The sequence below is a fragment of the Otolemur garnettii genome, unplaced genomic scaffold (genome assembly GCF_000181295.1).
Source record: "Otolemur garnettii isolate 467f Iridium unplaced genomic scaffold, OtoGar3 scaffold00204, whole genome shotgun sequence".
NCBI lineage: Eukaryota > Metazoa > Chordata > Mammalia > Primates > Galagidae > Otolemur > Otolemur garnettii.
Window position 1 is genome coordinate 975,885 of NW_003852599.1, and position 12,331 is coordinate 988,215.

General features: G+C 50.4%; 1 protein-coding gene across 1 annotated transcript in view; it reads right to left on the reverse strand.

Moving 5' to 3' along the window:
• Positions 1-789: 789 nt before the first annotated feature.
• TRIM62 (tripartite motif containing 62) overlaps positions 790-12,331 on the reverse strand; it is a 30,048-nt gene continuing 18,506 nt past the window's right edge. Inside the window, exons 4-5 of the mRNA XM_012812373.2 lie at positions 10,808-10,923; positions 790-1,470 (exon numbers count right to left, since the gene is read on the reverse strand). Of these exons, the coding sequence (XP_012667827.1) occupies positions 920-1,470; positions 10,808-10,923 (667 nt within the window). The 3' untranslated portion in view covers positions 790-919. The remainder of the gene's footprint in view (positions 1,471-10,807; positions 10,924-12,331) is intronic.

The window sequence follows — 12,331 nt, forward strand, 5'->3', positions numbered from 1 at the left end:
CTAATTATAACTGTTCCCAGAAGCCTTCCCATACCCTGGGAGGTCATGAGGCCTGGCTGATGAGGGCCAGCTGGACCCTTGTTTGCAGCTTCTGGGGACCTTAATCACGCAGTGAGATTGTTCTGCAGGTGGCTTCAGGTTGATGGGCTCTGCATCAGCAGCTGGACCCTTGTCCAGAGCTTTTGGGGACCTTGATCACCCAGTGAGATTGTTCTGCAGGTGGCTTTAGGCTGATGGGCTCTGCATCAGCCTCAGGTGTCCCCTCATCCTGACCTTAGGTCTGTGGGCAGGAGGTGGTGGCACAGTGACTGCAACACCTAGGCCTGACTACCGGCTGCCTTCCACAGGCCGCGGCACCACCACTGACTTGCAGATTTGTGGGAAAAGTTCTTGGGATGGGGTGGCTGGAGAGCGGGGTTCCCAGACAGCTGTAGGAGCAGCTACATCTGTGTCCATTGTGGGTTGGGGCCGAGAGTTAAAGGGACCCATCGCTAGTTCAGGCAGATGTAGGTCTTAGGCCATGGGGCATGAGAGGGCTCTTTGGATTTTCTAGACTGCCCACCACTGGCCACACTGTGACACTTCCTGAGGGCACCTGGGCGGGAGAGAGACACAGGGAAGTTGTCCCCTTCCCCTGAGAGGATGGGGATGAGGTCAGGCAGGGCTGCCCTGAGGAGAAGCCATGTCACATCCTTGAACTAAAACTGTATCCCCATCAAGGTCATAGCTCCAGGACACCAATACTGGAAGACAGTTCAGGAATCAAGGGGCACAAACTCCATCTTACAGACAGGGAAATGGAGGCTGACGAGTGAACAACTGGCCCCGGGCCTCAGAGTGGCCAGCCTGGGCCAGAGTCCCGGTCTCCCGTCTCCCGGGCAGGGCTCTCGCTGGTGGCAGTGTGTTCTCTGCGCCTGGACTAGATTCGGACAGTGTTGATCCGCAGCGGCTGGACGTTCTTGCCGTTGGCGTGGCTCTGGCCAGGGCTGAAGTAGGAGCACAGCTTGCCTGGGAACTTCTCGCGGAAGGTGTACAGCCAGGACATGTCATCGGCGTTGTAGAAGATGAGCAGGCCTTGGTCGTAGTCCAGGAAGACGCCCACCTTGTCAAGCCTGTCCCGGACGTTAAGCCGCGTCCAGGGCTCCGTGCAGGCGCTGTACTGGTTCCCGTCGTGCATGACGATGCAGTAGAAGCCGCGGCTGGGCTGGATCTGGATGCTGCCCTTGCGACTCGCGGCTTCATGTGCCAGCCCGATCACCCACTGAGTCTTCTCCGCCACCACCACCTCCCAGTAGTGGACGCCGCTACTGAACGCTTCAGAGCCCAGGACCGACACCTCCACGTCGAAGCGCTTGGGCGAGTCCTGCAGTGGCTGTGGGTGCAGGTTGCCATAAGCCACAATGGTGCAGTCATCCGACAGGATCAGGCGCTGGTGGGCAGTGCCTGGGTCCAGGGTCAGCGCGGCTGGCACTACAGGGGCAGAAGAGGGACAGAAGATGAGGAGAGAGAAGCCTGTGCACCCGGGGGGCAGTGCCTCGCTGAGGGCAGGGCTCTGCTTGGTGCTCAGGAGGCTATTGCCTGCCATGTGACCCTGAATACAAGCCCACCTCTCTGGGCCTCCTCTTCCTCCTCTGTATAAGGGAAGGGTGATGGCTGAGGTCCTTCCAGCTTTAAACTTGGCTACAGGAGAGCAGGGGCTACAGCTGCTTGTTCATTGTCTGAGTGATGCCCATGGCAAGGCACATTAGTGGGCACTCACAAACGTACACTCAGTTAACTAGAATGAGGTTCAGATTAGAGATTTTTCAAGCTGGGAAGGAGCTTAAAGATTGTCCAACTGCTACTGCCTGGTAGGAGATGATCTGGAAATTTGTGGGGGTGTTGGGATTCTCTCAATGATGGGAGGGATCCAGGTATGCTACAGATGCTGAAGGAAGTGTATAGGATAGTCTTTTTTTTTTTTTTTTTTTTGAGACAGAGTCTCACTCTGTTACCCTGGGGTTGAGTACTGTGATGTCATAGCTCACAGCAACCTCAAACTCATAGGCTCAAGAAATCCTCTTGCCTCAGCCTCCCAAGTAGCTGGGGTTTCTGTCCCACCCCTCCACCACCCCCAGGGATTTTCAAATATTTCACACATTTGCTTGGATCTTTTTTTTTTTGAGACAGGAGCCTCAAGCTGTCCCACTGAGTAGAGTGCTGTGGCATCACAGCTCACAGCAACCTCCAACTCCTGGGCTCAAGCGAGTCTCCTGCCTCAGCCTCCCAAGTAGGTGGGACCACAGGCGCCTGCCACAACACCTGGCTATTTTTTGGCTGCAGCCGTCATCATTGTTGTTTGGCAGGCCCAGGTTGGATTTGAATCCGCCACCTTGGGTGTACGTGGCTGGCACCTTAGCCACTTGAGCCACAGGTGCTGAGGCCATGATCTTTTTTTTATGATGATTTGAAGCTAAAAACTAACTCCATTTTATGTATGAACATGAAATAGTTTTTGCAGTTTTAATATATACTCCATAGTTTAGAATGCTATCATGTAAAGTGAGGCAAGTTTTGTTTGGAACTTCACTAAGAATTGTTTGCTGTTTTGGAAAATACATCTCTGAGGGCAACACCACTGATTGATACAGTCTACCTGTACAGAATCACAGGGGGAGGAATGGTGCCAACCTGTAACAAGAACCCCTGGCTACTTCATTATGTTTTCTGGTGTGGCTGAGAGTATCTACATATCGGCATAAGAAATGTTTTATTGTAAATAAAAAGTATCTACTTTTTGTTCATAGCATAGCCAGAGTGTGTGTGTGTGTACGTACATATACACGTATCACACTTGAAATTGAGAAAAGATTATATTTGAAATTGTGAAAGATTATACTATTATCTTTGAGATGTTTCAAATCGTTTGTTATGACAAGTAGACAATGGGTCTGAAAAGGTTGAAAAACACTAACTCTAGGCCAACACTTCCATTTGACAGATTGTGAAACTGAGACCCAGAGAGGAAACATGACTAGTCTCAGGTAACCAAGCAAATACTGGCTGGGTGAGGACTAACCAAGGCCATGTGAAATCTAGCCTCAGCCTACCTTCATGGCTGCCCTCCTCAGGCCCATGAAAAAAGCCCCTGTTCACAGTGCTCCCTAGGCCACCTTTCTGCTTGTTGCAACCACAGCCACGAGGCTCGATTCAAAGGGAAAGCCTTCGCAGTCACCCAGCACGTATGCTCACTCTTGCCTATGAAATTCTTTTTTTTTTGCAGTTTTTGGCCGAGGCTGGGTTTGAACCCACCACCTCTGGTATATGGTGCTGGTGCCCTACTCCTTTGAGCCACAGGCGCCGCCCTAAATTCTTTAACTTTGTTTGTGCCCTGTCAACCAGCATGAGAATAGCATACAGTGTTCTGTGCTCACGTTACACCTTATGTGTGCCCTCCCCAGGAGGGCAGGGCAGGTAGACCATCTAATGAGGTCTGTCCTGTGTATCTGGGGCCCAGCACAGGGCCTGGCATGAGGCAGGCATCCAGAAACACTAAACAAGTTCAACTGACTCCATTTGTGTCAGTCAGGTGGCACAGGCTGGCCACACCGGCTTAGCAGGTCCAGCTGTAAAAATCTCCTGACCTCTCTCGTCAAGACCTCTGCTTCCTGTTTCCTCCCTGAGGGACCTGATGACCAGTCAGAGGAGGAGGGGAACCTAGATTGGCTCTTCTTGGCCTGGACAATCAGCTCTAGGCCAGAACAAGATGGAGGTGAGGCTGGGCACAGTGGCTCACCCTGTAATCGTAGCACTCTGGGTCACAGGGTACAAGTCTGGGAGGCCGAGGCGGGTGGATTACTTGAGCTCACGAGTTCAAGACCAGCCTGAGCAAAAGCAAGACCCTCTCTCTCCGAAAAATAGAAAAATGGAGGCAAGAGGATCACTTGAGCCCAAGAGTTGGAGGTTGCTGTGAGTTATGATGCCATGGTACTCTATCCAGGGCGACAGCTTGAGATTGTCTCAAAAAAACAAAACAAAACAGAAAACAAGATGGAGGTGAGGAAAAGTGGGAAGAAAGAAGTGGCCTCTAGTTCCTCAGAGGGAAGGACTTCTGCAGCCAGTTCTCTGCTATTTCCTTCTCTGGTAGGCCAGGAACAGGATTATGTTTGGCCGGAGCTCTGTTGGCTACACAGAAATAAGATGCCTCAATGGTGGTGACTGTCCACCCTCAGGCAGCAATAGCCAATCCCTGAGCCGTGCTTCTGTTCCTACACCCCTGACAAAGCTGACCGCCGACCTGTCAAGCTCCTTCCATGATCTCTGTCAGAAGTGAGTTTAGTTTTGCATTTTCCACGTTCTTTTCCCTGTCCTTAGACTCAGAGGCTGTATGGAAACAATTAGCTCTGTGAATACAGGGGTCAATGGAAACACGACCCTCTGTCCGGGGCCATGAAGGAGGGAGCCTGTGAGGAGAGAGACACCAAGTCTGGGGGTAGATGCTTCACCTTGCAGTCTGACGGGTCAGAGGGTGCAAGTCAGAACCAGAAAGCTCCTGCCCCGGGGAATGTGGGGAATTCCCATGGCAGGGTGGGGTTAGGGGTGTGTGGGGTGTGGAGTGTGGGTGTGGAGGAACAGCTAGGGAGAGAAGAACCTAATCAGATACAGGGGGCTGCCCCTGCGGTGGGGAATGGGTCAACAGTAGAGGGAAAGGGGTAGAGCAGGCCTGTGTCCAGGCGGGAGTGAGTATCTACGCATCGGCTTAAGGAATGTCTTATAAATAATTTCCTTCTGGTAGCTGTTCTGAGTGCCAGGGGGGACCTGGGCCTTGTGGACCAGGAACAGGCAGAAACTGAAGCTCAGGGCAAAAGGACTGAGCAGGGAGTGAGGGGCTCAGCCTCAGCCTAAGCCTATGCTGGGCCAGGTGGGCCACTTCAGTGCCACCGAGGAGCAGGAGGGCACTCTAGGAAGCAGCCAAGGGGCCTCTGGGTAATTCTGAGGCTGAGTGGATAGAGAGGAGTCTGCAAGACAGGGGAGATCCTGACCACACAGAGTGCCAGCTTCTGTGTGTAGAAGTCCAGGGTGCTGTATGGGGTCAGCACCTATCACTTGGGGGCAGGCTTAGGGGTAAGGCTTGGCACTCTCCTTAGGCAGGAAGCGTGGCCTCTTAGGAGGCTTGTATAGTCCAAGGGGTGAGGCTAGGGCAGAGCCCAGCACCCTGGCTGAGGCCCACCTCCAGCCCTCCTCCTCCTCATTAACAGACAATCCTGTCTCCCTGGCCACCCTCCCTGTCTCCTGCCCTCTCTGAGGCTGGGGCTGGCAGGAGTAACACGCTTCAGACCAGGAGACCAGGAGGGGGGCATGGCAACACCCTTTCCTCCTTTGAGAAGTCAGTCCTTGTGTAAGGACAGGTAATCCCTCCATCCAGCCTTTATCCTCAGGAGAGGTGACGGACCCAGCAAAACAAAGGCAGTTCCCTGGGGCTCATTGCTTTAAGGTCGGAGCTCAATTCTAGGTCCCAGGATACTATGAGTTTTATAAAAACAAAAAGCCAGGCACTGAGGCAGCCTGTCTGGTCTCCAGGTGTGTTCTCCATCCATTTAAGCCTTTCGGAGACCTCAAGGTCAAAGACACTCAGGAAGGACCATGAACTGTGGAGGTCTCAGGAAATGTGTTCCAGCCACCTATCCGTCAACCACACTCTGCAAGCGGCCCAAGCAGCAGAAAAAAACCCTCTAGGGCACAGCCCAGCACCTTCCTGTGGCAGCCAGTAGTTTCTTTGTTCTCAGAGACAGCAGATTTCAAGCTGACAGGACAGGAAAAGCCATCAGCTCTTACCTCTGGCTGGGCCTTTAAAATACTGGTCCCTCAGGCCTCCCACTACTCAGGCCCTTGGGGCCCAGGGCAGGCTTCTACAAAACATTCTCTCACCCACTAGCTCATGGGAACACCAATTACTATGCCCATTTTCCAGACGAGGAGAGTGAGGCTCCAAGGAGACCTCTCTGAGTTAAGCAGCTTGTTCCTATTGCCACTTACGGGGAGAAGCAGAGTGGGAACTTAAGCTGAAGTCTTTTCACATCGTATCTTTTTCATTGTGTGGTCCCAGAAAGTCTATGCAGCAAACTGAGGAACCATCTGATGATTCACGATAATAACAACAATTACAAACAGGTATCACATACTTACTAAGTCATGGGACTGTTATCCCGAATAAATACTTTAATTCTCATACCTACCCTGGGAGATCAAGGTGACTAGCCCCGTTTTATAGACGAGGATACTGAGGCTCAGGGAGGGGAAAGCTTTGCCTGGGGTCACACAGCCAGGCAGTGACTGTGCTGGGACTCAACTTGATTAGATTCAGGTAAGGGGGAGCTGTAGGAGGGAGGAGGCAGTATCTGGTGTTCTTCGGACAATGGGCTGCCTGGCCTGGCTGGGGAGGCAGTTTGTGCCTCCGAGCTCGGAATTCAGCCCAGGTGGGTAGGAGAGTATACTGGAGGAGGGATTTCTGAAGTTAGGCTCAGGTGGGGTGGGGGGGGCGAAGGTGGGTAGTAGTGGAAGCTCCAGAGCAGGGGAATGATAGGGGCAAGATAGGGTTCTCAGGTGACCTAATAGGAAGCATGAGCCGGAGGGGAGGGGCAGGCAGGAAGCTGCTGGAATCCATGGGCTAGGTCTCTGGGGGCACCCCTCCCATCCGGACATAAAGGGCTTTGGTGCTGGCAGAGGAGCCAGAGTGACTTCACAGGCCCCACAGACAAAGGAAGGGGCCCAGCCAACCAGGTCGCTGTTCTCTGAACTCCCCAGGGGCCTCCGCTCTCTCGCTCTCAGCTACTAGCTACCCCTCTCCTGTAGGCCACTTTTTCTGGGGCAGTGGTTTTCAACTGGGGCAATTTTGCTCTCAGGGAACATCTGGCAATGTCCAGAGACATTTTTGTTTGTTACAGCTGAGAAGAGTGGCTACTAACATCTGGTGGAGAACAGGGATGCTTCTAGACACGAACAAGGAATTATCTGGCCTCAGGTTTCAACAGTGCTGAGGGCAGGATCCCTGCCCTGGGGCAAGGTCCCACCCCCATCTGCTCACCCGTGAGGGGGTCAAGAAGGAGATTCTAGCATTCCTGTTTTACAGAGAAGGAAACTGAGGCTCAGAGGATGTGACTTGTCCAAGGCTGTGCAGCAAGTTCTTTCCTTCACAAATATTTATTGAGTACCTGCTGTATGCTAGGCACTACTCCAACAGCAGGGACTCATTCATTTCTTCACCCATCAATGAACATTTACTGTGCTGCCTGCTGCGGATGAATCAGACCTGGTCCCTGACCTGTCTGAGCTCACAGACCAGTGAGAGAGATAGCCACAAAAATAATTACAAAAGATTGAGACCAGGAAAGCCTTCGGCTGCCTGGAGAAATCCAAGAAGACTTCTCAGAGGAGGTGTTTATAAACTAAGCCATGAAGCAGAGGAGGAGTTGGCTATCAAAGATTGAGCATTATGCAGAGGACTCCAGGCACAGGGAACAGCAAAAGTGAGGCTCATTTAAGACCTAAAGATGGTTCACTGTAGCTGAGTATGATGCGAAGGAGAGAATGAGATATTGGGAAGGACCAGATCTTGTAGGGCATTGAATGCCAGGCTGAGGTGCCTAAACTGCCTCTCTGAACAAAGAGAGTTCCCTCAACCACCTGTCTGAGGAGCTCCTTTGGGTCAGTGGCTGAGGAAGGAAGAGGAGCGTTGAATGTGCTCCTTGCCTCCTGGAATTATGACCTTCTCCCTGCTGGGTCCTAGGGTGGAAGTCCCTCCAAGGCTGAGAGCACACAGAGACCCCCACCTCAGGAGGACAGCCTAGAGCTACCACCCACTCTAGGAAAATGGGTCCTTCTCCCAACTCGGGCCCCCTGTCAATGAGGGCATAAGACCAGGTTTAAGAGAAATAGCAGGCGTCCTTTACTTCTAAGAAATGAGAAGTGACTTATCAAATGAGGCCTTCATCATCCACAGAGGAGCCCAAGTTCCTCTCCATCCCCACCCAGAGGGCACAATCCCTGACCTGCTGGGAGTATCCTGTCCTTCCTGCTGAGGTTTGTCAGGCTGTCTCATTCCCTGACCCAGCCTTCAGTTCAAACATGGTCTGTTCTGTGCCTTCTCTGCCCTTCCTCCTGCCCTGTTCTGAGCCTCCTGTTGCTCTTTCTGGACTCCCCTGTTGTAAATCCCTCATCACACATCCCTCAGTCCCACTGGACTGTCAGGGTCTGGCTTCCCTGACTCCTGAGAGTGCCTTCAAGGGACTGTTAATGTTTGTAGGGTAGAAGAATGAATCTAGACAGGTGGAAAGAACTTCTATGTGACCTTAGTATGTCAGTGAGCCTCTCTGAGCCTCTCTCCCCAGCTGCCTTCCTGGTATGTAGGAGGCCAGAAAATGGCCAGTTAGTTTAGTAGGTGAGGATACAGGCTCCGGGATCTGACACTGGGGTTTAAATCTTGGCTGTACCATTTACAGGCCGTGACCAAGGACAAGTCCTTAATAGCAGTATGCCTCAATTTCTTCATCTGAAAAAAATAATATGATAACTGTGCCTACCTGTCAGGGAGAATCCCCTCCTATATCCGGTCTCTCCTTTCAAGTGTTTTGGGACCATACAAGGTTGCCAGTCAGCTTGCCCTTGAGGGCTGTGTGATTTGGGGGAAGGCATTGACCTCTCAGTCCCAGAACCTGCTAACTCTACCTGTTTCAGACCATCTCCTCTCTCTGTAAACCTCCCATCAGCTCCTCCCCTTCTCAGCTGATCACCTCACTTCCCCCTCCCTGGGGAGGATGCAGCCAGCAGAAGAGAATTCAAGTTCTGACCACAGCCCCCCTGCTTCAGTGCCCACTTACTCTATGACTGTCCTTCAGCCATGAGGCAGATCCCACTTGTGGGCAGCTGTTAAGGGTGTCACTTTTGCAAGTCTCTCTCCTTTATCCTCAACTCTGCCTTCTTTATTGCATCTTTCTATTAGTCCACCAATCTACTGCAGTTTTTCTATCTAAAAACAAAAAAAAACCCCAAACAGCTGCTGCTGCATTCACTGCCTTCAAGTAAAACTCCTTGAAAGCACCGTTTCCACCCACTGCCTCCCCTCTCTCCCTAATGGGCTCCAATAGGCTTTTACCCCTATCACTTCACCAAAACAGCTCTTCTCAAGGCCGCCCATGCCTTCTATGTTGCTAAGAGCAACATTCTGGGTTCTCCCACACCTGGCTCCACAGCCTTTGCCACTATTATTAACCACTCTGTCCTCCTGGAAATGGGTCTTCCGTGCAGCTTCCAGGACACGCCCAGCTCTCCTCCTGCCCCTGACTTCTAGAAGTGGCCCAAGGCTCCAGATTTTAGAGTGGCCCTCTCTCCTTTCCATCTATACTCCTTGCTAGATGACCTCACCCAGGCTCACTAAATACGGTGCATATGTTAAGGACACTGGCCCTGACCTTTTTCCTGTGCTGCAGACTTGTCATCCCAACCACAGTTCATTCAACATCAGCTCTGAGACAGCCAATCAGCATCACAAACCTCACAGACACCTCCAGTCACCTCGGCCAAAATCCTTCTTATCTTCCTTTCCTTCACTAACAAACAAAACAAACCAAAAAAACCCCCAAAAAACTTTTTTCTTAAATTTTAAAATTTTATGGGGGCAGAAGTGTTTTTGTTCACATGGATCATTTTAGCAATGCTTACGTCAGGGCTAAGAGTGTCCATCACTCAGATAGTGTTCACTGTACCCGTTCTTTGCCTTCTTTTCTCACACCTGAAATCCAATCTCTTAGCAAATTTTGCTGCCTGTACCTTCAAAATATATCCTAAATCTGACCCCTTCTCACCACCTCCACTCCCACCCTCTGGCTCCCTATCTCTATCACTTCTCCCTGGATAATGCTCTCCTAGCTTGTTTCCGGCCGCCACCCTTCACCCCCTTCAGTCTATTCTCAACCCACTGGCCTGAGGGATCCCCTAAAAACCTAAGACAGCTCCTATCACTCCACTTCCCCAGCTCTCCAATGACTCTCATCTTGCTCTGCATCAGAACCAAAGTTCTCACAGCAGCCTACAGGCCCTCAGTCTGGCCACTGCTGCCTCCTGACCTCGTCATCTCTACTCTCCTTCTCACTCATTCCACTACAGCCACACTGGGCCTTCCTGCTGTTCCTTAAACATGCCAGACATGCTCCTGCCTCAGGGCCTTTGCACATGCTATTCTCATGCCAGGACACTTTTCCCTCAAGTATCTACATAGTGCACTCTCCTTTAGGTCTTTGGTGCTTCTTCTCAGTGTGCCCTCTTCCTGGATCCTGTATGTAAAATCTGTCTTGTACCAACGTGCCCTGGCTCCCTTTCCTCATCCGTTCTCAGTATCTAATGTACTATGGACTTTACTTGTGTACTTTTGTTTACTTTCTTTTTCACACTCTAGCATGTAAGTTTCATCAGGGCAGGGACTTTTTTTTTTCCTGTCTTGTTCACTGCTATATCTCGAACACACAGAATCATGCCTGTATGAGTTAAGTGCTTATATGCCGTACATAGAAAATGAGCCAGTGAAGTGCCCAGGGCCTCAGTCTCCTCATCTGGAGAGTGGGTACAGTAATGGAACCAACCTCATGGAGTTTTATGAGAATTCACTGAGCTGAGTGATTGTGCAGGTGCTTAGCATAGACCCTGGAACACAAAGGGTGCTCAGCAGGGCATACTGCTCACCTCCCCATGCTGTCCTGCCATGTTTAGGGCAGGGGGCAGGGCTGGGCTGGGCCATGCCTCACCTACCTCTGGCCTATGACAGTCCATGTCTTACCTGGGTGGATGTCCTGGAAAAGGGACTTCCAGATGGTGTACTGCAGGGGGCCTGTGTACTTGGAGGTTGGGAAGTCTTCATAGGTGAGGTTGGTCTCATGGATTTTCCCCTTGAGCCTAGAAAGAGAGCAGGAGAGAAGGTTGTACCAGGAACTAGATTTCTGCCCCAATGCCTTGGGCCCTGAGTCACTTTCAGAGCTGCTGATACCCGGCAAGGTCATGAGTAAGAAGTCTGCAGGACTCAGATTCAAGTGCCACTTCCAATCTCGCCAGCTATTACCCTCAGTTTTTTCATCTTTCAAATGCCACAGGAGGATCAACTTTCTAGGCTTGTTGTGAGGCATAACCTATATAAACTGCTTAGCATGGTGATTGGCTCAAGGTCAACATCAAATTCACGATGTTGGCAATTAGTGTGGATCATCAAGAAACTAATGACTAAGTGTTACTCTTACTGAGGGATGCTTGGGGCCAGAGAAACCAGGCTTGAATCCTGGCTCTACCACTTACTAGATGAGGAGCCTTGGCCAACTGATCTAGCATCTCTGAGCCTCCGTTTCTATATGTGTGATATGGGGATAACAGAGGTAACCACTCCTGTCATTCCAACAGGGCTGAGAGGGCTGTAATAATATGAAGCTTTTTTTGCTTGTTTGTTTTTTAAAAAATTTTTTATTATTGGGGATTCATTGAGGGTACAAGAAACCAGGTTACACTGATTGCATTTGTTAGGTAAACTCCCTTTTATAATTATGTCTTGTAAAGCTTTTTTGTTTGTTTGTTTTAATTGAGATAGAGTCTCACTCTGTTACCTGGGGTAGAGTGCTGTGGTGTCATAGTTCACAGCAACCTCAAACTCCTGAGCTTAAGAGCTCTTACTCCTCTTGCCTTAGCCTCTGAGTAACTGAGACTACAGGCACCAGCCAGTTTTTCTATTTTTAGTAGAGACGGGGTCTCACTCTTGTTCAGGCTGGTCTCAAACTCCTGTGTTAGGATTATAGATATGAGCCAGTGCACCTGGACTGTAATATAAAGCTTTTATATAATAATAGGCAATGTCAGTATTATAATAACATATAATATAAATGAATATAAAATATATTTATAATATAGACCAGATACTATATGATTGTATTATAAATATTACTCATAATCAGTAATATACACATGATATGTTACATATAAATACATGAGCCTTTAGCCTAAGCTCTGGGTCACAGCAGAAGTTCCATAAATATTTGATGAAGATGGTGTGAAGGGTCAGACATGGCAAGAGCTTGGTGTCACTCGTGTAAGAAAGTAACTGAAGGCTCGGCGCCTGTGGCTCACATGGCTAAGACGTCAGCCACATACACCTAATTTGGCGGGTTCGAATCCAGCCTGGGCTGCCAAACGACAATGAGGGCTGCAACCAAAAAGTAAATAAATAAATAAAAATAGCCAGGCATTGTGGCAGGCACCTGTGGTCCCAGCTACTTGGGAGGCAGAGGCAGGAGACTCACTTGAGCCCAGGAGTTAAAGATTG